Source organism: Diabrotica undecimpunctata, chromosome 2, assembly GCF_040954645.1.
Source record: "Diabrotica undecimpunctata isolate CICGRU chromosome 2, icDiaUnde3, whole genome shotgun sequence".
Lineage (NCBI taxonomy): Eukaryota > Metazoa > Arthropoda > Insecta > Coleoptera > Chrysomelidae > Diabrotica > Diabrotica undecimpunctata.
Genome location: NC_092804.1, coordinates 155,878,274 through 155,902,686, shown reverse-complemented (window position 1 = coordinate 155,902,686; position 24,413 = coordinate 155,878,274). Strand labels below are relative to the sequence as shown.

General features: G+C 31.5%; 1 protein-coding gene across 1 annotated transcript; it reads right to left on the bottom strand.

Moving 5' to 3' along the window:
* Nucleotides 1–4,910: 4,910 nt before the first annotated feature.
* Cdc16 (cell division cycle protein 16) lies at nt 4,911–23,367 on the bottom strand. Its single transcript, XM_072523809.1, has 12 exons — nt 23,180–23,367; nt 22,499–22,648; nt 22,082–22,255; nt 20,556–20,718; nt 18,194–18,576; nt 15,315–15,459; nt 12,748–12,837; nt 11,456–11,612; nt 11,249–11,401; nt 7,820–7,979; nt 7,262–7,454; nt 4,911–5,135 (listed from the first exon to the last, which is right to left on the bottom strand). The coding sequence occupies exons 1-12, from the start codon at nt 23,243–23,245 to the stop codon at nt 4,972–4,974; spliced, it is 1,998 nt and encodes a 665-aa protein (XP_072379910.1). The 5' UTR covers nt 23,246–23,367; the 3' UTR covers nt 4,911–4,971.
* Nucleotides 23,368–24,413: the final 1,046 nt, after the last annotated feature.

The window sequence follows — 24,413 nt, the reverse complement described above, 5'->3', positions numbered from 1 at the left end:
CTTTGGCAAGATATTGCAGAGCCACAAAGCTTAAATACATATCCAGTAAAGGATTTACGATCTAGTGTATTGTTAACTGATTATGTTAACAACATGATGATTAGTTAACAACATCGGATATGCAGATGATACAGTAATAATAGCAGATAGTTTACAAGACCTGGAAAGACTCATAAGTAAAATAGTAATGTGTAGTAGGGAGTACGGACTCTCGCTCAATATCAAAAAGACGAAGTTTATGAAAATTTGTAAAAACAACCATAATACTAACAAAATCTTGACAGTAGAAGGCCAGTAGATCGAAAGAGTAAAAAAGTACACTTACCTAGGAACACTTATAACAGAAAATAATGACTACACTGCAGAAATCAAAGTCAGAATCGAAAAAGCACGTTCTAATTTTATGAAAATGAAAAAGATCCTATGTGGCAAAGATTTAACATTAGCTCTTAAAGTACGCCTAACAAAATGTTACGTATACAGTGTACTATACTATGAAGTGGAATCATGGACGTTAATTCTAGATACAATGAGACGACTTAACGCCTTTGAAATGTGGACCTATAGAAGAATTATGAGGGTTTCCTGGGTAGATAAAGTTACGAATAATGAAATACTGAGAAGAATAGGTAAAGAGAAGAAAGTTGAACTTACAATTAAAGAAAGAAAGCTACAGTATCTCGGACATGTGATGCGGGGCGAGAAGTATGGCATGCTGCGACTCATAATGCAAGGAAAGATAGATGGCAGAAGAAGCATCGGAAGAAGACGAATTTCATGTCTCAAGAATCTGAGAGAATGGTTTGGATGCAGCTCAAAACAACTATTTAGGGCTACTGCCTCAAAAATTAAAATAGCTATGATGATTGCCAACCTCCGTAGCGGAGATGGCACCTGAATGTCTTATAAATACCTCAATAATCTTTTTGCACATTTAATAGGCTCCAGAAACCGACTGTAAATGATATATTTGGTCTGGTTAAAACACATAAATACATCAAATTACCAATTAGCCTCTGATAAGGAAATTGATCTCTAATACAATTGTTACTGTCATCAATTATTAAGAATAACTTTGGTTCAATTGGAGTTTTAACTCTTTTGGCATTACTCATGTTAAATCTCTTTAACAACTTAATAATATAGTTTTTCTGATTCAAAGCCATATAACCTTTATTTGGATCAAAGTCTATTTGCATACCTAAACATTCCTTAATTCTACCCAAATCTTTAATTTAACAAATGTACTTTTAAGATAATTTTTTTGACTACCTACTTGTTTCACTTTTATTTGAAAACACAAAAAAATCATCTACAGGTACTGCTATGGCCGTAATCTTTAATTATTTTCTCTTTTTATATAGATACAAGGTTCATGTTTTGATTCCTTATAATTAAAATTTTCCAAAACATTATTTACTTCATAATTCCAGGCCCTAGAAAACTGTTTAAGCCCATAAATAGACGTATTTAATTTTAAACGTTGGTTAACTACTAAATCAAAACCCTTTGGTGATTGCATGTATATTTTCTCTTTCAAATGACCATGCTATAGACCACTTCTAAATAGAAATGCTATTTTATCATCTAAATGAGTAATATTCAAACCTAATTTTATACAAAGTGAAAAAGCAACCTTAAAGAAGAATGTCTTATTACTGGCCCAAAAGTTTCTGTACAGTCTATATATTCTCTTTGATAAAAACCCCTAGCCAGTAGTCTTGCACGAGATGTAACTTTATTTTCACTATTACACTTTAACTTAAACACCCACTTATTATCAATTATTACACTCCCCCATTTGCTGGTACATCTACCACATCCCATCCATTATTGTTACGGAAAGATTGGATTTCATCCATCATGGCTTCTCGCCACTTTGCTCCATCAGGACGTTGTAATGCCACTGAGACTGTTAATGGAACATCATCTACGTCACTTATCTCCGCACACATATATGTTATATATTCACCCAAGTCTTTTCTTTTTCTTACTCGTTCTGACTTTCTGTGTGCTTCTTGTAATGTTTCGGGTAAATTGGGCAGTTCAAAATATTTATCACTTAAATTATCTTCCTCATAGTTGCTAGATTCTTCGTCTCTAAAAATATTACCATTATCTTTAGTCTCAGTTTCAACATAATCTTTGTTTTGCTTCCTCACTGAGTCTAGAGTTTCTTTTGTTTCATGTTTATCTTTTAAATCAAAATGAATCACTTCAAACTTTTTGACGTCTTCCATAATTTGTACATCTCTGATTACTATAATTTCTTTGGTGTTTGGATTATGCACCGTATATCCTTTTGTACTTTCAGCATACTCTACTAAAATGTTTAGTTTTTATATGAACACCTGGTTTTCAGCCATAATTTTAAAATTATTAAAACAATTAAAAACTTCACTTTTTGGTTTAATAAAATAAATGAAGACCATTTTACTAAAATCGTCTTGGCGTCAAACAAAAGACACTTTGCCTTTTCTACAATTGTCCTATTCAAACGTTCAGATACTTCATTTTGTTCAGGAGTGTATGGATTGGTTTTTTGATGTATAATACCATTTACACTTAAATATCTTTCACACTTTTTCACATCTTTTACACTTAAAATTCTTTTGAACAAAATTCTCCACCATTGTCATTTCGCAGAGTTTTTATATGAACACACTTCTGGTTTTCAGCCATACTTTTAAAATTCTTAAAACAATTAAAAACTTCACTTTTTGTTTTAATAAAATAAATGAAAACCATTTTACTAAAATCGTCTTGGAAAGTTACAAAATATTTGGAGCCACCTAATGATCTGTTTTCTATATGTCCACATATATCAGTGTGTACAATCTAAAATAAACTATTGGCTCTGTGACCTTGCTGTGGAAACGGTAATCGTGTTTGTTTGCCCTGACAATAGTTACAACAAACAATACAGTTTTGTTTTTTAATGTCAATTTCTCCAGTCACATTCAGTCCATCTACCATTCCATCTTTCATTTTATTTAAATAAACACTGTTTATATAGCCAAATTCTATGCCATGTTTCGCCATTGACAAATAAACAATTTTCAAAAGTTGTTCAGAATTTTTGTTAAATATTTTGCTACAATGATTTTCAAATTTAACTAAATTGCTATTCGCTATTAGTTTGTTGACAGATAAAAGATTAGTTGAAAGTTGTGGAACACAAAGAGTATTTTTAACTACATTAAAATAATTCTCACCAACAACAGTTGTTAAATCCAAATCACCTGAACACTTTACTTTGGCTGTGTTCTTGTTTGCAACCATAATCTCATCTGTTACACTTACTCTTTTATTATTAATCTAGTTTTTATTTGGCGTTAAATAAACACTAGCTCCCGAGTCCACTCGGTTTTTTTAGAGTCTCCATTGAGAAACGTGGCACTAAACGCATGTTTTTCGGATGTTTTCAACTTTGAAAATTTATTTTTATAATGCCCGGTTTGTTATGTTCCATTAAATAACTAAGCTATTATAACTTTCTCTTGCTCACTGTAAATGTAATTTCTTGTTGTTTTCTGATTCTTGGTAATGCTTCCCCATTAGTAATGTAATTTATCCAGGATATTCGAATAATTCGTCAATATAGCCACATTTCAATGACACATAGCTTTTCTGTCAGTAGTAGTCAAAGTAACACATTAAACAATTTGATTTTTAACGATAGTGAAAAGTCTCTGTTATAGCTGTTCGGCTTTTTATTTATGAGCACCCATTTGTTTTTAAGACACGGAACTATTCAGATACATCTCGCACTGTTTGTATTATTCGTCAAGGGTGGAACGACTTTAGAAATTTTGCCCATCTGCGCAGAGAGCAGACAAAGAAAGTATTCGGGGAGTATTGTTCCTAATTATGACAAACTGTAGTAGACTCTACAGGTCTTCTAAACTGCTAGTTATGATGAGGGTGTATTCCTCGTGCTTGATATTATCGATAAGCTCTCCATTCATCGTTATTCCTGCTCAGGCAACACGAAGTACTTCTTTAAAGTTAGGCTTCTAACTACTGATTTAAAAGTAAAGGTTATAACACACATCCTTGGCGAACACCTTTTTTATTAGAGACTTTTATAAAAAGGTTGTATTTATTTTTCATTTTCAACCCGATTCATATTTCTACGTTTGTAATGATAAAATAGCTTTATAGGTAACCAAGCCTACTTAAAGTAAAATTGAGCCTCATAGACATTTGTTCTGCATTTTTTGTATATTTGATTATGATTAACGTACACTGAAATATTTGAGTTACCCCCCTGCTGGGCGTTTTATTTGTTTGCTTTCTTATCAGTGCTCAGTGAATCAGCTTACTGAATATATTTCGACAATGAGCTGATATTTGCACAAACAACAAAAGCTGAGATCTCAATCGTCATCAGATTATCCACGTCTTAACCTGTTATGTTCATTTTATATATACAATTTGATTTTCTGCACACCTGCAGAGCTTCAAATATACCACTATTCTAGTAAGTAAGCAATTAAGTTTGAGACGATTAGAAGGACGTTTTAAATCTCTGTTAATTTGTATTTGACTAGAGCCAGTGGTTGATGATGGGGATACGTTTATTGCACAATCAGCGGTGTCATTACTTTTAATTCCGATATCAGAGGGTACCCAAATGATTGTCCAGAAGATTCCTTGTGAGGCGAGGAAAGAGATCGAGTTATGGATAGATAGGTCAGTTTTATGCAAATTTTTATATTTAGTTTACTAGTGCAGTTATCCTTTAAAGTCTTTAAGTATAAACCGTTGGCTAACTCTAATTAAACTTCAGTAAAAACAAGTGTATATTTGGCACACGTAAGTTTATTTCGTGATTGTCTTGATAAACAAAAAAAAGTATGAGTTTTGAAATAAATAATTTGACATATTATATAAGAGAATATATGAACATTTATTTTTATTATTTTTATATTAACAATACATATAGTACAACGCAAATAAACTACGCTATCATTCCTTAACTATACCACTTGAATCCACCATATCAACTTCTATACTCATACTCATGTCAGACATAGCACTATTTTGTGTTGCATTGTCAGCCATATTCACACTAATGGAGGATTCTGCTGGTTTGGGTTCAACATTGAAGTCTGGAATTTCATCTGGACAACCTAAAAAACCAAAACAAAAATAACGACACGATTAGAATACGATATACAAAACATAACACAGATCTAAATAGTCAAAACTAATAGATATTTCAGCAACATCTATAACTAAAAATATTGAATTGTCTTAACATCGTGTGTCCAAAAAGGATATCAGAGGTTTGGTAGTTCAATAAAACAAAAAATAAAAATAATGTCTAGATGTCGACCATCACGCTACTGTCACTCCTCTTAATCTTGAACGAAGAGTGGTAAATCTCGATGACAGATTGCTTGGGACATGGCCACCATTTCCGATGTGATATTGTGCTCCAATTGCCTAAGTTTATTTTCATACACTTTTCAGTTTCACTCATCAAAAAAAAAATAGTCAAGAGGACTGAGAATAGTACTCCTGGGAGGTCATTAGTGAATCGTACCTCTGCAAGAAATAATTTTGTTCGGTGATAAATCGTTTATCCCAGCAAATTGATGTCAGAAGTATGGCCAGTGGCGCCGACTTGCTGGAATCATGTTCTTGTATCCTATTCTTGAAACTATTGCAACTCGTAGGCCAAAAGGCACCTTCGCATTTGACTGTAATCTTCACTATACACAATGAATGCTCGCCCGCGTTAATCTTCGTGGAAATAAGCATCAATGATTTTCTTGATTCGGTAGGTGATGGTGCATGGCCGTCTTCGTTGGTGGAACGATTTGTTTCGTTAACTCTGATAAACGAACGAGACTCTAGCCTGCTAACTAGGCGTATTTCGACATCTCAAACGGTCGTCGGTGGAATTTCATGCTCGTGCTGTAAGTAGTTTTTACTCTTAGCTTACACACAATTATTTTTAAAGAGATAAGCAGCTTTTCCACGAAAAAAAAAGCAATAACGGCTTGTTAGATGTTCTAAGCTGCACGTGGACTACACTGAGTTAATCAGCGTATCCTCCCTGATTGAGGGGCCCGGGTAACTCGATAAACATGTTAGATTAGGGATGACAATTGTTCTCCAAAACCGTGCAATTTTCAGTAAGCCAAAATTATAAGCTCACGTTGATTAAATCTATACCCTTTGTACACATCACTTGTCGCTATCACCAATTGAAGAGGATATTGCTCTAAGACTATGAACTTTGGGTTATGAAGTTGTCGCTGACCTTTCCTTTTTGGATTTCTCCTTATTGAAAAGCGAAAATTCTGTTTGTTGACATGTACGTTTAAGTAAAAGTTGGCTTCGTCGCTAACCAGAATATTTTAAGAGATAGTAAACCTTTGTAGCATTTAATTTGCAAATCTTAGTCGACTAGTAGATAATCAACAACCTTCTTGTCTTGAAACAACTGTATTATATAGCCTCTTAAATATAAGCAGCAAAATAATTTTTTATAAATTGAATACCAGGTACTTCTTTTGCGAATTGATAATGATAGATTTTAGTTAACCTAAACCCATAAACATCCCACACGACATCTAGATCCAAATGGTATCGTCAGTTGGTGCATTGCAAGAACGATATTGCGCGCTGAGCTCTAAGTATGAAATCAACGTTTCGGTAATTAAGTAAGGTTCAAACGTAATACGACGCTATCCATACACAGCACCAACCCGTTACAGCATCAACTAAAAAACAAAATCTTATTCTTAATGTGCCTTACCCAATTTCGAGGGTAGGCAGCGTGTCTGCATATATCTGTGCTGTGTATCATTAAGTATCCACAGGTATACGAGACTTACAGTTTGAGGTCGACTCCGAACGACTAAGTATACAGGACCTGTACTAGATAAATTTGACAGATACTAGACTTCGCATTTAAATCTGCATCCTTCGTTTATACTAAATGTTATAACACCTTATCCGTGTTCCAGTTTTGTTTGTCTACTAAAATGTCTTGATGGGCCACTAGACGAGAAGCAAGTGACCCCGTCTGTTTCCTTATCGTATCTTCTATTAATTATCCGTTAATTTTGTATTAGGGATATAATTGTGTGTTTGTCTGATTGTAACTTACTGAATGACTAATGTCTATGATATTAAAAAAAAAAGATTCGTGGACTTCGAAGCCGTGAATTGGGCACTACTGTTTGATTTTTGTAAATTAAAAATAAAACCTAGCTACTCTTTTTGGACACGTTATATAAATTACCTGGATATGGAGGCTTTTCATCCGACAATTGATCAATTACATAATTTAACATTGTCGTACTAAAAGCATCATCTCGTTTTAATCCTAACGCTTTATGAAACCATTCTACGGCTTGCTCATAATTTTCCATTAAAACATGAACGTACGCTATAGCTGAATATGTACTAGCTGATTGGGGAGTCAACAATAATGCCTAAAAAACAGAAAGTGTTAAACAATATCATGTAAATTTATTTTCTTTTTATTTGAGATCTTCCAGAATAAAAAATTCTGTATAATCTATGATTTAAGGACCATGTATTTATTGCCTTGAAGTGAGGTGTCAGTGGAGTTAACTCCCAAAAAACCTGAATAAACTAGAATAACACTATAACAATATCTGGGAAAAACATTCGCGGTATGCAAAATTTAGTATAAGCGAACTAAATGCAATAAATATTCTATATTTATAATGATAACAGTTTTTGTTTTTATTATAAATTAAAAAGAAATATGTAACCTATTGTATTATTTGCAGGAACAATTTAAAAATAACATTGATCGTCTATTAAAACTTACTTGATTGTGATACTCCAAAGCTTCTTCGTACTGTTTCATTTTGCGCAAAGTATGACCCAAATTATTTAGTAGAGGACTCCATCTTTGAGGGATGATACCCTTTCTAATACCCTTAACCCAGTCTAAAGCTGTTTTAAAATGAGATTCTGCAGATTCGTAACTAAAACAAAAATTTAGATATACCGCTTATGCACATGTGTGAATGATTTTGTTCGATATAGTATATCTTAAAGATATAAGGTAAGCTCATTTCGATATCCGACAAATATAGTTTTATTCGAAGAAAGTGATAAACTATAATATATATATATATATATATATATATATATATATATATATATATATATATATATATATATATATATATATAAATACGTTCAAATTATCGGGTAAAGTGGTCTGTAATAAAAATCTTTCTTTTTTCTTAATTAATATTCATTAATTAAGAAAATTAATTAAGATTAATATTCATCTTAATAACAACTAACCTTAATAATTCATCAACGAAATATTATTCTTCAAGTTTTCTTTTATTGTTATTTTTATTTTTACATTTGAAATAATTTTAATTTTTTATCGTATAGCTGTAACGAACGTGCTTATTAATTAACAACGGCACGGCTAGGGTTCTTGACTGTTATGATCATATATCATGAAAATGAAGTATTTGAAAGCTCGACTGTCAGAAATGACAATTTATATAACAATTCAAAATTGACAATTATATTTTTTGATAGATTTAATCAATCAATGTTTTCAAAAGTGAAATTTAAAACAAATTAGTTAAATTGGGAATCTTCCAGCGTTCTGTGTTTCTATATTTTTTGCTGTTATATTTATTATATTAATTTTTTGATGTTTCTTTGCAATAACAACATTGTAATGCTACAGATCTTTTAAAGGTAAGATCATTTACTTAATTGTTTTTTCATATTAGATGTATCGCTAATAACACTCTTTTAGATGAACTGATGATGCTTATTGAACAATAGGCGAAACGTCTTCAATAAATAGATAAAGTAGCACAACTCTTGTCTTTTTTATCTCCAGACCGATAACATCCCATTCACTTACGAGTGCACATTTTTATAAATATATATATATATATATATATATATATATATATATATATATATATATATATATATATATATATACATATATATATATATATATATATATATATATATATATATATATAAATATATATATATAAACTAAGGAACACTCGAAGAGTGGTTGGTTTTTCGGTCAAAGTGGAGAAATAAAAGACAAACAAGGTGGCTACTTCATCTATTTATTGAAGACGTTTCGCTTTCTGCTCAGAAAGCATCATCAGTTCATCTAAAAAGAACAATATGAAACCAAACATCCATAGAGAAGTTAAAACATGTGTGTTACCTTACAAAGACGAACTAGGTATAGTTTACAAATTAACAGAATTAGCACAGCAAAAGAACATGTTATTATAAAACAAGAACAAGTTATTATAAAAAACTTAAGTGAAAAAGACATTAAAATTTTGATATAAAGAACTAGAAAGATCATGAGAATGCACTTCCAACACGACTTTAGGTAACATTATTGAATTATTTAAGATTAAAATATAGTATTAAAGATAAAAAATGAAGTTACCAGTTTTTAGCTTACTGAATGTAGCAGGTAAATGAATTAGCAGGTTTAACACCCACGCAAACAACGTGAAAAGACATGGCCTTGAGGTCAAAATGACAGAACAGCAAGAAAAATACCAACCTCTAGTGCAATAGAGCGGTACATTTAAAGAGTATGATAAATTTGGTTGACAACTTGTCATTAAAAAGCCAAAAAATGAAAGGAAAAGGTGGTTAAGATCACCATTTTCCCCCCAGTGATTGGTTTAGTAAACCAAAGAACAAAGCATGCGAGGTCAATCCAAAATATCATATATTATAATATTTACGTTGTCACTGGTTAGCCAGCCAACAGGTGAAGATTAATTCAACTTCCACAGTCCAAGGTTCATAGCATTTGGAACTGTGAATGAAAAAGATTCTATGAATAAGTTTCAATTTAAAATTTTACCAAACAAGTTAATAAAAAAAAAACAATTACTTTATGTATGTAAAAGTGATATTGACCAAATAGTTAATAAAATGTAAGTTGATGAATCTAAGTTAATAAAGAAAGAATAATTTATTTTATTTTTATTTTTATTTGAATTTATTAAATATGAAAATATGATAAAAACACCTTAAGGGACAATTGAAAGTAAACAACATATTAAGCCTAATTCTGCAAAATTAATGCATGATAAATTTGGCTCAAGTTACTAATGTCGGTTCTCTTATTAAGAGCATTTGGGTGTTTTAGTATTGAACACATTTCCAAGAACTGTCTTTTGACGAGGTTGCGTTCATTGCCAAGAATTTTAACTTCATTAAAGTTCACTTTGTGCTTAGAGTTAATAGCATGCTGGGCAAGAGCACAGGTATGCTTAGATAAGTTGATATCACTGCGGTGTGTCGTAAGACGCCCTCTCAGTGATCTCCCTGTCTGACCGATGTAACATGAGTCACACTCAGCACAAAGTATATGATATATTACATTAACTTGTTCCAGAAGGGACAAGGGTGTTTTAGTTTTAGAAAACAAATTTCTGACAGTCTTAGCATTCTTCACTGCAATTTTAACAGGTACGTTATTCTGTTTGTACAGTTTAACGAGTTAGTTGGAGTCCCAAGTACAGTATTAGGCAGAACAGTGTTACTTATTGAATTATTTGATATTATTCTAAGTTGATTACTGATAGATATTGGATCTTTTTTTATGTGAATCATCTCCAATATGCATCTTTTCTTGTAATTTTGTTCTTTTTCCAAACTCTGTACATTTTCAAAATCAAAAGAATGGCCATTTTCTATTTGATTTTGAAAATGTACAGATTTTGGAAAAAAAAAACAAAAAATACAACAAAAGATGCATATTGGAGATGATGCACATAAAAAAGATCCAATATATATATAAATAATAAGACTGACATTAAAGATCTTTCAAATATGTATCATGATTTAATAAATTGAGTTGTTTTTAAATGGACTATGGTAGATATTTAAGATATAATCAAAGAATATAGACGCTATAAGCGTCTATATTCTTTGATATAATCCTGAACCACTCCTGTTTTAAGATACCTGCCAAATGTCATCTGTCAATGTCAGATACCAATAACTACAAGAATCGGAGGAAAGAAAATGACTTGATTTTGGTGAATACTCACTAAATATTTTTAAGGTTAAATCTAATAGCTATGTTAAGGCATATAAAAGAGGATTGTGAGACTGTTGGAATACAAAAATTCAACAACTGCCATTTTCTAATGCTTTTTATACAATAATACTGCTATATAGCTATTATGTAGATGAAAACATATTATAATTACATACTTACTCTAGGTTCTGGAAAGCTATAACACCTTTCTCGTGCATAATAAATGGATCATCCGGTGCAATAGTCTGTGCTTGATGAAAGAATTTATCTGCTAACCGAACATTATTCGTTAGTCCACATTCCAATCCGATGTATAACAGAGGTAAATGACATCTAAAATATAGTTTAATTAAATTGATATTTTTCATCGATTTCTTTATTATTTACCCTTTCATCAATTGAGAGGCCTTAAAATATGCTGCCATAGCTTGATCGTGTTCATTTTCAATCGCAAATGAATGTCCATAGGCTAGCCATCCAGGTCCAAATAGTCTATCTAAACAGGTGGCTTTGGCTAAATATCTCCTTGCAAAATCACTCTTACCTGAAATTTTGAAAATGATCATCATCCATCTGGATTTGAGCTTTTTGATACCAGTTTTTAATTAGCATATAATCAACATAATTGAAGTAAAAAATTTTTTAAAATGAAAAAAAAGTTAAAGTATATAATTATAAAACAGGGAGTTATTGCAATGTGTAGTTGTTTATTAATTGGCGGTTTCTTTAAGCCAATTTGACAGGTGACTTACTTGGCCTCGATCTTGTAAGCCAAATAGCCATGTTTTGAGTTGAAATTCTAAAGATGATGTACCCCTCTATTAAGATCAAAATGCTGATTTTTGTGAGTTTATGTCGTTAATTGTAGATAATGTGTCTGACCTATTATTACATTAATGTTGGTATATTCTTTTTACTGACTTCTTTTAGTATTAGTAACCAGAGTCTGCTACTTTCTGATGATGGATTTTCTACACATTTTTCTTCATTAAGACGAGAGAAAATTCATTTTTTGTTAAAACCTTTGTCAGCACAATTTTTTCTTCCTGAGTAGGACGATCAGTTTTTTGTATCCGGAGATGGTACTTGGTCGAAAGGCGGGTTCAGTTCTCTATTTGGTGATTCAATAGTTATTGGTAAAAATTCAGACAAATTATTGGACTATTTTGTATCATCAAAATCTTGCCCCGTAGAATCAATTGTAGAAGTCGGTATTTGCTATTACGCATGATGTGGCCGAAGTAAACCAATTTTCTTTTCTTTACGGTGTTAATAAATCTTTGTCTTTTTTTCAGTAAACAGAGAATACTAAATCTACATTTACATATTGTGGTCGACGATATTTACCTTACTTTTTAGTTAACTCATTTTTCTTTGTTTTTGCATGCAACTGGACATTGATCCATGACGCAGAAATCCAGGCCGTAGAAGAATGTCCTGGATGAGAAATTTAAGAGAGTGGTACCACTAACGAATTATTCAAAACAGCAGTAAATAAAATTAGAATCGCACTAATGATATCCAATCTCCGATAGGAGAGGCACTCAAAGAAGAAGAAGGACATTGATATCTAGTCCTCAAATGAAAGTAAACCTAAATTATATTTGTAATATTAATAGGTACTCAAATATATAAAAATAATTAAGATTTATAAAAAATAATTTATTTAAATACCTTACCTATTATATAGTAATAGCATCCAACAGCAAACCAAGAAATTGCTAAATTCGGATACAAATCCACCAAAATATGAGCCAATGTGAACAGTTCTGAAACAAGTTATAAATGTTATAAGTTATAAATATAACAAGACGACTATAATCAAATAGATACAGTATTCAAAAATTATCCCAAATACGATGTGAAAATAGTACTAGGCGACGTTAATACAAAAATAAGAAAATAAATATAAATACCCATCAAATTGATCATGTGTTCGTCGAAAAACACAAAGCAAAAATGTATAAAGAACTTGAAAGAATAGTTAACATGTAAACATGACAGAATAATTATCAAAGAATTTGATAATATAGCAAAAAATGGCGGGCTAGATTTGTGACGTCATAACGGATGGGTGGGGCATGTGGCGTCAGTGTGGGAGGAGCTTACTAGGCTCTACTACTATTGAGATACAAAATTTTCCCTGCCAAAGTCACCCTCAACCCTTTTGTATCTCAATAGCATGGTAAGCTCCACTCGCTATGATGACGTCTCAAGCCTCTCCCGCTATTTTTAGGTCAAATTAATTTGCGAATTATTTTTCGTAGTTCAGCTATTATCCATCAGGCATCTGCCATTATTAATTCAAATTAATTTACAATTTATCTTCCATTTTTGGTCCAAATTAGGTTACAAATTAATATTATTAAACAAAAAAAGTATCCTAATTGAGAATCGAACCCACGATCTTTATTTTGACCATACATGAATGCAAATAAAAGCACTCATGACCAAAGCGGCATAAGCCAGTAATAGAAATATAAAAGACGAATACAAAGAATGGTTCGATAATGAATGTAAAATATAACTAGTCGAACGAAATAAATTAAGATTAAAAATGATACAAGAAAAATCAAGAGATAGAGAGAGAAAATATACCGAACAAAGATATCGATCCAAAAGAATCATAAGATCAAAGAAAAGAAAATATAGTATAGAAAAATTTAAATAAATAGAAGAAAGCTTTAGAAATAGAGAAATTAAAAACTTAAATCAAGTGGTAAGTATAGTATTTTTCATATAAAAATGCGTGTACGTCACAATTTATATAAAGTGACGTCACTTATATTTAAAATTTCCAGAACGTCAACCTTAGAGTTCAAATTTTCCTAAGACAGCTACTAATACGAAACCCATACGGAACTGTATAATAATGGTATAATAGTATAATAATCAGAAAAATCTAATCATCATTATATTGGGAATTTTAGAATTGATTAAATAACCAAAAACATTTGTTATTATTAATAATATAAATTTTATGAAATAACTCTATAAGTCTAATATTCCACAAAATAATAATTTTAATTAAATAATTAAAATAATAATTTTAATTAAATATATTAGACAATTGTACGCAACTGATATGGGAATACTTCAAATTTTATGACAGTTCAGCGCGTGGCAAAATTGTTTTAAAGGGTTGCCGCTTTTTTAGAGTAAGAATTTTGTTTATGTTTTCATTTCTTATACAATTTGATCATAAATCACTATTAATAAATTGTATTTATAAATACATATTAAATTTAGATTAATAGCTTTAAAAACTAATTATTGTTGTGTATTGTGATTGTGACATGCCAAAACAACCAAATAGTCTGTAGAAAGCTGAAAAGCTTTCATATAAGATATATTATTTTGAACAAGAAATAATGACGGGACGTTTTTACTATTAATGCTCTAAAAGTGGTAAGTTTAAAATTTAGAATATATAATTTTATAATAAAATGTTTTCTTATGTATTTTAGTGTGTTGCAGTAATCTTAAAACTAAGTGTATTTACTGTTAATATAATAGTTTGACAAATAGTTGACATTTTTAAAATTCCTCACTTACTTACTATTCTGATGTTTTGGCAACGCTGTGGGGTTCTGACGTAAATCTTGAATGACGTGCACGCATTTTTATATGAAACATACTATAAAAACTTAGAAAGAAGGTTACCAAGGAAAACCTATACACTATGAAAACAAGTAACGCGGAAATACTGAGCAGATGGAAACAATACTTACATAAAGACAGAAATAGCGACAACAGAATATGAAGAAGAAGAACCTAAGGAAAATTGCGATCAGAAACGAGCTGAGAAAATACCGCCTAATGAAGAAGAAATAATAAAGTAACTAAAGAACAATAAGAACCCAGGAATGGATGGGTAGCTTCAATATGATTAGGCGCTTAACCACTCTTCCACTCGACCTAAGACCAGTATTTTTACTGTGTGAATTCTTACTGAAGGACCAGTAAGAATTCACAAAGAAGGCGACAAAAGTTTATGTTACAATTACTAGGCGAGGAAACGAAGGCACAATCCGAAGGACTTGCGCCGTTTCATAACCTTCGATAAAACCTGTGTTCCGAGGAATGTAATTTTTTTAATAATACACCGTTTTCCAAGCTTCTAGAACGTTGTTTACAATTATTTGCTCCTGACGTCTCGTCTGTGAGTGCCGCAAATATTATCAATAGTAGCAGTACAAAAAAGGTAGTTGTCTTAATAATAATATGATAGTAATTTTTGACTTACTATTACTCTGTTTCAGTTCTACTTGACAAGAGATATGAATTGGCAAACAAGCGTCATGGTATGGATCTACTTTGAGAATTGCTTCAGTCATAGAGCTACATAGTTGATAATTACAATTATAGTACAGTCTCTCAGCTTCGGCCACCTGCAAAAATAGAAAAAAAATTAGTACAAGATCCCACAAGATCACTACGTTCATAACGCAGTTAATCAAACTCTTAGAAGAATAAATTGATAGTAGGTTGCCAGTCAAAAAGTGGCCGCAACTATTTTTAATTCAATTAATAGTAATTAATTTTTGAACAAAAATTTTATTTCGTTCATTTATTTTTTAAATAAAATACTCATGGCTGTGCGAAGATGCAGGTGTGTTTGTCCTTACACCTTGTCCTGATGCCTTTGTTTCGCGCACCAGTTATAGGTCGCTGGTTTTGGCAATGTTACTATTGCCAAATTAAATTAAATTATTATTAATTAAAAAACTTACAGTTTGTTGTGAATTTGATGCGAAGCGTTGAATCAGCTACCAGGATGAAGAAGTTTGGAGGCGTCCTACTGAAAGACTCTGAAGATACCGCGTTGATGTCTAACTTGAAGATGAGATATGCGAAAATCTCTGATTCGAAGTTGAAATGTGAAGATATCCGGTTCGAAGGAACATGTGCGAAGATGCAGGTGTGTTTGTCCTTACACCTCGTCCTGATGCATTTGTTTCGCGCACCAGTCATAGGTCGCTGGTTTTTCCCTTGGGGAACAAGTTTTGGCCTTATGGAAATAGGTTCACTTTTCTATACTTTTTTGAAGGACGGCCTAGAAATCTGGGAGTTTCGCAAATAACGTTTTAACAAGTCTATTTAAGCAATACAATTACGTATTTTGGACTCCAATAACGTCCTTATGACAGCTGATTTACGAAATTTAGTCGTCTTGAATTTATGTGCAAAAAAAACTAGAGAACTTGTTGGTGATGCGATTGACACGAATTGAGTAAAATTATTATTATTCCGACTGTGTTAAACTTTCTAAAGTGCGGCTAGCGCGAACAAGAGATTCGAGCTCAACCAATGCTCGATTCAAACAGATATCAACTCGCCCCCTTGACCCTCGAAGTATATGAAAGATCTGTTTACATTTTGCAACCTTCAACTCTCCTTTCATTAGTAAAATTACCTGAGTAGGTTTATGGTTGATGGGAAAGGTTATTTTTTAACTTGGCTTTGCTGTTGAGATTTTTCGGATGACTCAAATCGATAATTTGGAAATTACTAATGATCGTTTCATTGTTATGATTCTTCGACGACTTTAGAAGCTTTTGTCTAGAAAGTTCTTTTAAATACAAGCTATCGGCGCCAGTACAGATTATTAAATGGTACAAAGAATTTTACAAATCTAAACCTTAAAACTAATACAGTGTGATATGATAATACTGGGTGACAATCTGGGTGAAAACTCTGCAAATTGCAGATTGTCCAGAAAATAAATGGAAAGAGATGTTGAACAACGTGAGGATTTCGCTACGAGAATGCAAGTTCTTTTGGAGGATAACTTAGGTCAGCATCTTATAATGAGCCACGAAGCTCATTTCCATTTGTACGGAACCGTTAATAAACAGAATTACAGGTACTGGGCTCCTGAAAACCACGAAATCTCCATAAGCGTCCTTTACGTTCTCAAAAAGTCACAGTGTGGTGGGCCATATTTTTTTGAAGAGGCTGGCCATACCGTCACTGTTAATTCTATTCGTTACGTTGACAAAATTTTTGGTTCCAAAACTAGGCAGAAATGGGATAAACCCTAAGGAATGTGTGGTTTCAGCAGTTCAGCAGGATGGTGCCACGGCACATACTGCCCATGCTTCAATGAATATTCTCCGCAACCTGTTCCCAGGACAACTCATTTCACGTTTCGGAGATTTGCCGTGGCCTACAAGGTCGCCAAACCTGTCAATTTGTGATAATTTTATATGGGGGTATTTAAAGAGTCGTGTATATGCTAGCAATCCTCGTAATTGGATCGAATTAAAGAACGCAATTCGCCAGGAAATCCTGACTATTGATCGAGCGATGTTAGAGCGTGTTTGGAGGATTTCATAAAGAGGATCGAAAACTGCGTCCAACGTGATGATCAACATTTTGATGATATTATTGTCCATACTTAATTATAATGTAAATGGCATAATATAAGGTTCATTTTGATGTTAATAAAATCGTATTATCTTGCAAATTTTTTGTGTGCCACCCTGTATAATACAAAATGGAATGAAAATTAATGGAATTAAATTAAATGTTGATACGCAACACATGACGTCTATGCATGTTTTTATATCAAATTAAAGCTAATTTTTTTCTTAATATGATTACGGTTGCCTGTGAAAAATGGTCGCAAATTACGAAAAATGGGTTGTCAGCTGTTAAAAACGCAAGGTATCAAAGTGTCAGTTGTGTGAGTTTTTAAAGCATGCATCGATAGATATATAATAATATACATACTATGACTTGTCAAACCAGTGTCGTTGCGCGCCAACTCTATTTTACTTTATCTTTGATACTTCGCGTTCTTAACAGCTGGCAATCCTAATTTGCGACCATTTTTTCTCAGGTATCCATACATCATTATATTGATATCCAATTTGATATAAAAATCATGCATACACGTCAGCGTATTTTATTTAAAAAATAAATGAACGAAATAAAATTTTTGTTCAAAAATTAATTACTATTAATTGAATTAAAAATATTTGCGTTTTTATGAAGTTTTTATCTTTCAAAAAAATGTTAAGTCAACCGTAGGTATTAAGGATTTAATAACATTTCATTTTTTCCTTGTTTTCACACGGACACGGATGCTCTACGCCATAATTTGATATGAACTTAACTTACCTGCAAATCCAAACTATTCTTTAATTTCAACAATATCGAGTTATCTAGGTCCTCAGTTTGCATGTGTTCATCATCACTTTTTAGTTTGTCTTGTTCAGATTTCTTTATATTCCTATCATTATTTCTTATAACGTTGGGAGTTACTTTTATTGTTGGAGTATTTACGATGCCAGAATGTATATTAGGAGTAATATTCAAGAGATCTGTCGATTTCTCTTGTGGACCTTGTGGGGTGCTACCATAAATGATTTTATTTCCCATGGGTCGTAGTGACGTAGGGATATGATATTTCTTTAATTTTGATTGATATAATATATACAAGATTTCTGCAGCTTCTGGAGAACATTGTTCAGATATAGGTAAAGACTTTAATAGTTCTTCCTCTGAAAATAAATCAGAAGATGTGAAAGTGTATTTGGATACTAAAAATATAATGTAAATTAAAAAATATCCTAAAAAGTGAACAAAAAAAGTTTAAACTGGACGAATTTTATAAAGTTAGTTTTTTACTCGACACAACTGTATATACGGGTTCATTATTTTGCTAAATAAATTCTAATTTATTTATAATTTTTCAAAATTTCTTTTTGACAGAGGATCTTTTTCCAAAGATGAAGAACTGGAACGAATATATAGAAATATGCGACCGGAATATAAACTTTATATTCGCCGCCGAGACTTTGAAGATTTAACTGAATTACAAGACTTGTTCAGGAATATGAAGCCATAGAAGACGAAAAGACACGAGTAAATCAAAATCTTCAAAGACACCAGGAACGTACAGCCCCAAGAGAATATGTTGCCAAAAGAACGTGCTTAAGATGCAAAATGCAAGGTCATATCCTTAAAAATTGCAAAAACCCATGAAAAAATTCTGTTCACGTTGCGGCAAAGATGGAGTTTACAGCAGTGACTGCTGTATAAGGCGTCAAGGAAACGAAGAATGAACAAATAAGGAGTCGTCCCAGTCTGTGGTGCAAGATTCGACTCCATTCGTTCTCTCCGTTACACAACCAGCGAACAACGAATTTCGACTTTTTGCATCATTAAAAATCGGTCATAAAACTTACAAAGCGCTAATTGATACAGGGACTATAAAAAATTATGACAGTGACACAATAGCATAGGAATACAAGGACTCTCTAGAAAACTATAGCGGAAGAACAAAACTAGCAAACGGTTCATCGATGGAACTAAATAAGAAATTAGCTATCGACTGCGAGATCGATCATTTGCAAACCCGAGAAACATTCATTATAATGCCCGGATTAGCAGAAGACGCTATACTCGGAGAAGAATCTCTTAAGAAAACTTCCATCGTTCCAAAGTTCGATCAAGATATGAGTACATAACATACACAGCTTCCAGAAGAAACTTGTAACGCTTTGAAGGATACTAGTCGAAATACGGATTTAGAAGGATTCCTAAGAAAAGAGTTAAGGGAATTCGGGAAAGTAAGAGGACTCACCAACGTAATAAAACACGAAATAAAATTGAAGAAGAGAGCAGAGCAGCAATGTTACAAAAAATCAACCAAGAAGTGGACAAGATGTTAAAGGAAGGAACTATCGAACCCTCCACAAGTGGTTGGAGTTCACCGATTGTACTAGTTAGATAAAAAACAACTCATACATATTTTGTATCGACTTTCGAAAGGTCAACGGGCTATCAGATAAAGATGCATATCCGTTGCTAAGTTCTATAATTATATATCTAATATCTAATTTGAACTAAATTATACGGAGTTATTGTAAATAGTAATAAACTTAAAAATTGCTATTTATTATTAAATCATTTTTTAATTTTTTTTACATAGGTTATTAGTATACGTCTTAACTCAAGCCTGGATCTCAAGCCCCGTGTGGTTGAGATCCATTTAGTCAAATTATCTGGACCAGCCTTAGAAATTAGCTCATTTTTCAAAAAATCATATAAATAAATTAAATTTCGCAAAAACTATTCAACCGATCTGACCCATCTTTTGCACACAATTCAAACACGATAAGACCCTCAAGTTCAGGTACATTTAAACACATATTAATAAATAATAAAAAAAATGATTCACAATATTCAAAAACAGCTATTTTGTTGTTCATTCTGCGATAACTTTTTTTTTTATTAACCGATTTTAATGTAGCATATCTCATTTTATCTTTTTTCTGAAACAGTTGTCTGTTGACGTCAACTCTCTAAATAGATAAGTTTTACTATTTTACCAATTTTTACCATTACCAAACTAAGAACTGGCCACAGATCAAGGATTTAACATCTTATATGAAAGTAATATAATAAATCAAATATAAATACCAACTTTTACCATTTATGTATACTGTTAACAAACAAAATATAAAAAAAAGATTACCTTCAAGTGAGGTGAGCATCTGATATTTTATCAATGAATCAAATGCTTCAAAACAATGGACATCAATATTAAGTGCTTGTTTATAACAATCAGCAGCTGGGCCTCTGTTGTCCATTCCCTCCAAAATTTTTCCTTTTAACAATAAGAATGAGGAATAGGCTTGCTGAAACAATGATAAACAGTCAGGCAAATATAAAAAAGTGCATATGCACTTGCATATTTTTGTATTTTGTTTTGAATTTTGCCTATACCGGTAGATACATTTAAAAAAAGTGCATATAATAGGTTTTCAAAACGAATTTATTTGTTGATTCATGGTTCAAATACTTTCATACCTGATATTTCCAAAATATCTAAATTAACAACTCCTAAATAAGTACCTGAAAATAGAAAGTAAAAATTCCCAAGACCTAGTCTATTGAAGCCTCTTATTGTGTTTTGGATTATGTGACAGTGGTTTTGATAGTTTTATTAACTTAGATAAGGAAAATTTCAATATGTTTTGAACTTGAGCAGTCACTTAGGGAGTGTACAAAGTGTTAAAAGTTTTATCCAGATTAGTTAAATTGTCGAAAGAGGCAAACATGTCTGCGTAGATCAAGGCATATCTAGAATTGGTAACAGATATGGTAAAAGTATTTTGCTCAGCATGTAGTAAAATTGTAAGTAAATACAGTTACAACTAATAAGTAAACCTAAATATTTTAAATTACATTGAAATAATCAGAAAACTATAAAATGTACATTTCCCATTTTATTATCCCAAGTTATTTTGTTACACAATTAAATGTTTTAAATACCCCTCGATCTAACAATTATTTAGTTAAAATACTGAAGGAATTGTTTGCAGATACCATGCGAAAAAAATTGTAAATAGTTCAGCATTGTAAAACTGCTTTACACACAGGCAAAAAGAAATAAATTAGAATCAGGAGAGAAAAGCAAGATTCGATATTAAGTTGTTTACAATCAACTGATCTGAAATCAAGTGAGCAAGAGATATTTAACCATGATTCGTGCAACTCATGCATTATATAAGCTCAAATATACCTTAGTTGAAATTAGCAAACAAAAATGTGTGCATGTTTCTTGGAAAATACTGCAAGTGAACGAAGCTTAAGAAGAAACGAGGTCACTTCTATATATTCTGGGATACCAAGTAAAATAAAATTAGATATAGGAGACAATTATTTTATATAACGTTGTCCAGATGTCAAAACCTTGTATCTCAAAATTAATGTATTTTGGAAAATCACTTAGTACAAAATACATCTTTTTAAGTTTTGTGTTATTTTATAATAACAAGATTAGCAACTACTGCTTTATAAAATTAATATATTTTTATTAAAGGTTTATGAAGTGCATATTTTGTTTAAATAAATGCATAAATACTTGCATATTTGACACAAATAATATACATATATACCCGCATATATCTTACTTTTCAGCCTGTATATTTGCCTGACTCTGACGATAAATGTAACTTTCAAATATATTGAAAAAAAAAAAAGAAAACAAATACTTACATTTTTTGGTGTATTATCAAACAATAATGATTGGGAAGTGGAGAATACTGGAGAAAAAATATTTTTGGGAACAAAATTAATGTTTTCTATGTTGTTTATAACTTTAAGAGCTTCAGATAATTCATTGGCTTCATATAAACATCTGGCAGTCAAATATGTACATTGAAGGTTGGTCTAAAACAATTTTATTATATTTATTATACACTTACGTTAAACAGCCACATGTTCTAGGTCCAAATTGAAAATGTTAGCTCAGTAAAGATATATGATACAAAACATGTTGGATCTATAGCAGCAAAGAAGTTAAATTTTATTTCATCTTATAATTCTTTGTAGTTCTTCCTTAACACAAAATGATTTCTTATCGTTATCAAGTCACTTTTTCGAATTAGGTATAAAAATTATTGGACTACTTACCTTTTCAAGGTTTTTTGATTTTAGCATGTGGGCAGCTCTGTGATACTGTTTCAATAGAAACATACATTGTGCTAAACTGTAAATGTCTTTTGGATGCCCAGTTAATGCTACTACTTTATCAGCCCAAAATAAAGCAGTACTATAAATGTGCTAAAAAAGATAATTTATTATACAATTGTAAACTGGACTAAAGATGTATCCAACCAATAAGAAACAATTAGATAAAATAATTCTAATATATTTTTGTAACAGTCTATTGAAGTATTGTTGTAATAAACTTCTAAAATTTGTTAGAATTAGTCTGAATAGGTAATAGAGGGAAAGACTTCCTCAATCTAGTAAATTATTAACTTTAATGTAAAAACAAATGCTCCCAATGTCTATGTGAGAGTGGGGTTTACAGGATAAGACAATTTTGAATTTTATAAAGATTTATGAAGATATTTTTTAAGGTCAATAAAAATAAATAAATGAAGATACAACTGAAAATCAAAAGATGAAGATACTATTCTAGACAGCCTGAAAGTAAATGGTTTAGCAGTGTTATAATTTAAAGCAGAATGAGACAAAGTATTTCTAGATACGTAGAAAATATATCATACTATAAGTTGAATACTTGAAAATATTAAGGTTCTAATTATTGATGATTAAAAATATTTTATGAATTTTAAAAAATATTACCAAATCTATGTAGGTTTGCACGAGTTGTCTGTAGTGGTCAACATTAACATTGCTAACTGTTTTCATTTTCGTTATTGAAATTTCTCTACACTTATACTTATAAATAGGGGTTGATACAATTTATTTTAAAACATTTTTAAATATTTTCTGTTATGTTGTCATTGTCGTTTTGTCACGTTGTCATGTGTCACTTCACTATCCACTTCTTTGTATACATTGAATATTGACTGTAGTCGGCAGCCAGGTAATAAAAATACTACTTTTTAAATATGTAGAATTTTTTTTTATAACAAGGATGCTTATTTTGGACATTATTGGCTTTGGAGTTTTTGTATGTTTACAATTCGAACTAGGATCTCCCCGCACGATATCGAAAAATCAGTTCGGAAAATACTTGAAAACCTGAAGAACAGAAAAGCAGCAGGTAAAGACGGGATACTTACCAAACGAGTTACTGAAATATTGTGGAGCAGCAATGACAGAACAATTAACAGCATTAATTAATAAAATTATAAAACACAATAAAATACCGGAATAATGGAGAACGAGCGAACTAAGAGAACTAATTATACTATTTAAAAAAGTTGATAAAAAACAGTCAGAAAACTACAGAGTTATAAACTTGTTAAATACTACGCTAAAACTTACAACTAAAATTTTACAAGTGCTAATAAATCAGAGGATAAGTTTAGCAGATGAACAACAGGATTTTCGTAGTGGAGAATCGTGTACAAATGCAATATTCGTTATAAAGCAAATTACTGAGAAATCACTAGACTATAATAGACCAGCATTTCTGTGCCTGATTGACCTAAAGAAAGTGTTTGACAGAGTAAGACTCAAAGATGTAATCCATCTGCTGTATAATAGAGAAATTCCCCTAAATATTATAAAAGCTATCGATAAAATCTACCAAAACAACAATATGGAAATCAGAATAGATCGACAACTTATAGAATCTATAGAAATATGCAGCGGAATAAAACAAGGGGATTCATTGAGCCCCATGCTCTTCAATTTGATTATGGATGAAATCATCAAAACCGTTAACAAAGGAAGAGGAACAGAATGGGAAACAAAGAAATCAAAATACTCTGTTACGCAGACGACGCAATATTGATAGCCCAAGATGAAGATAGTCTGCAAAGACTGGTCCACAGATTTAACATGAGAGCAAAATAATTTAATATGACCATCTCATCTCAGAAAACTAAAACAATAGTAGTCAGCAAAG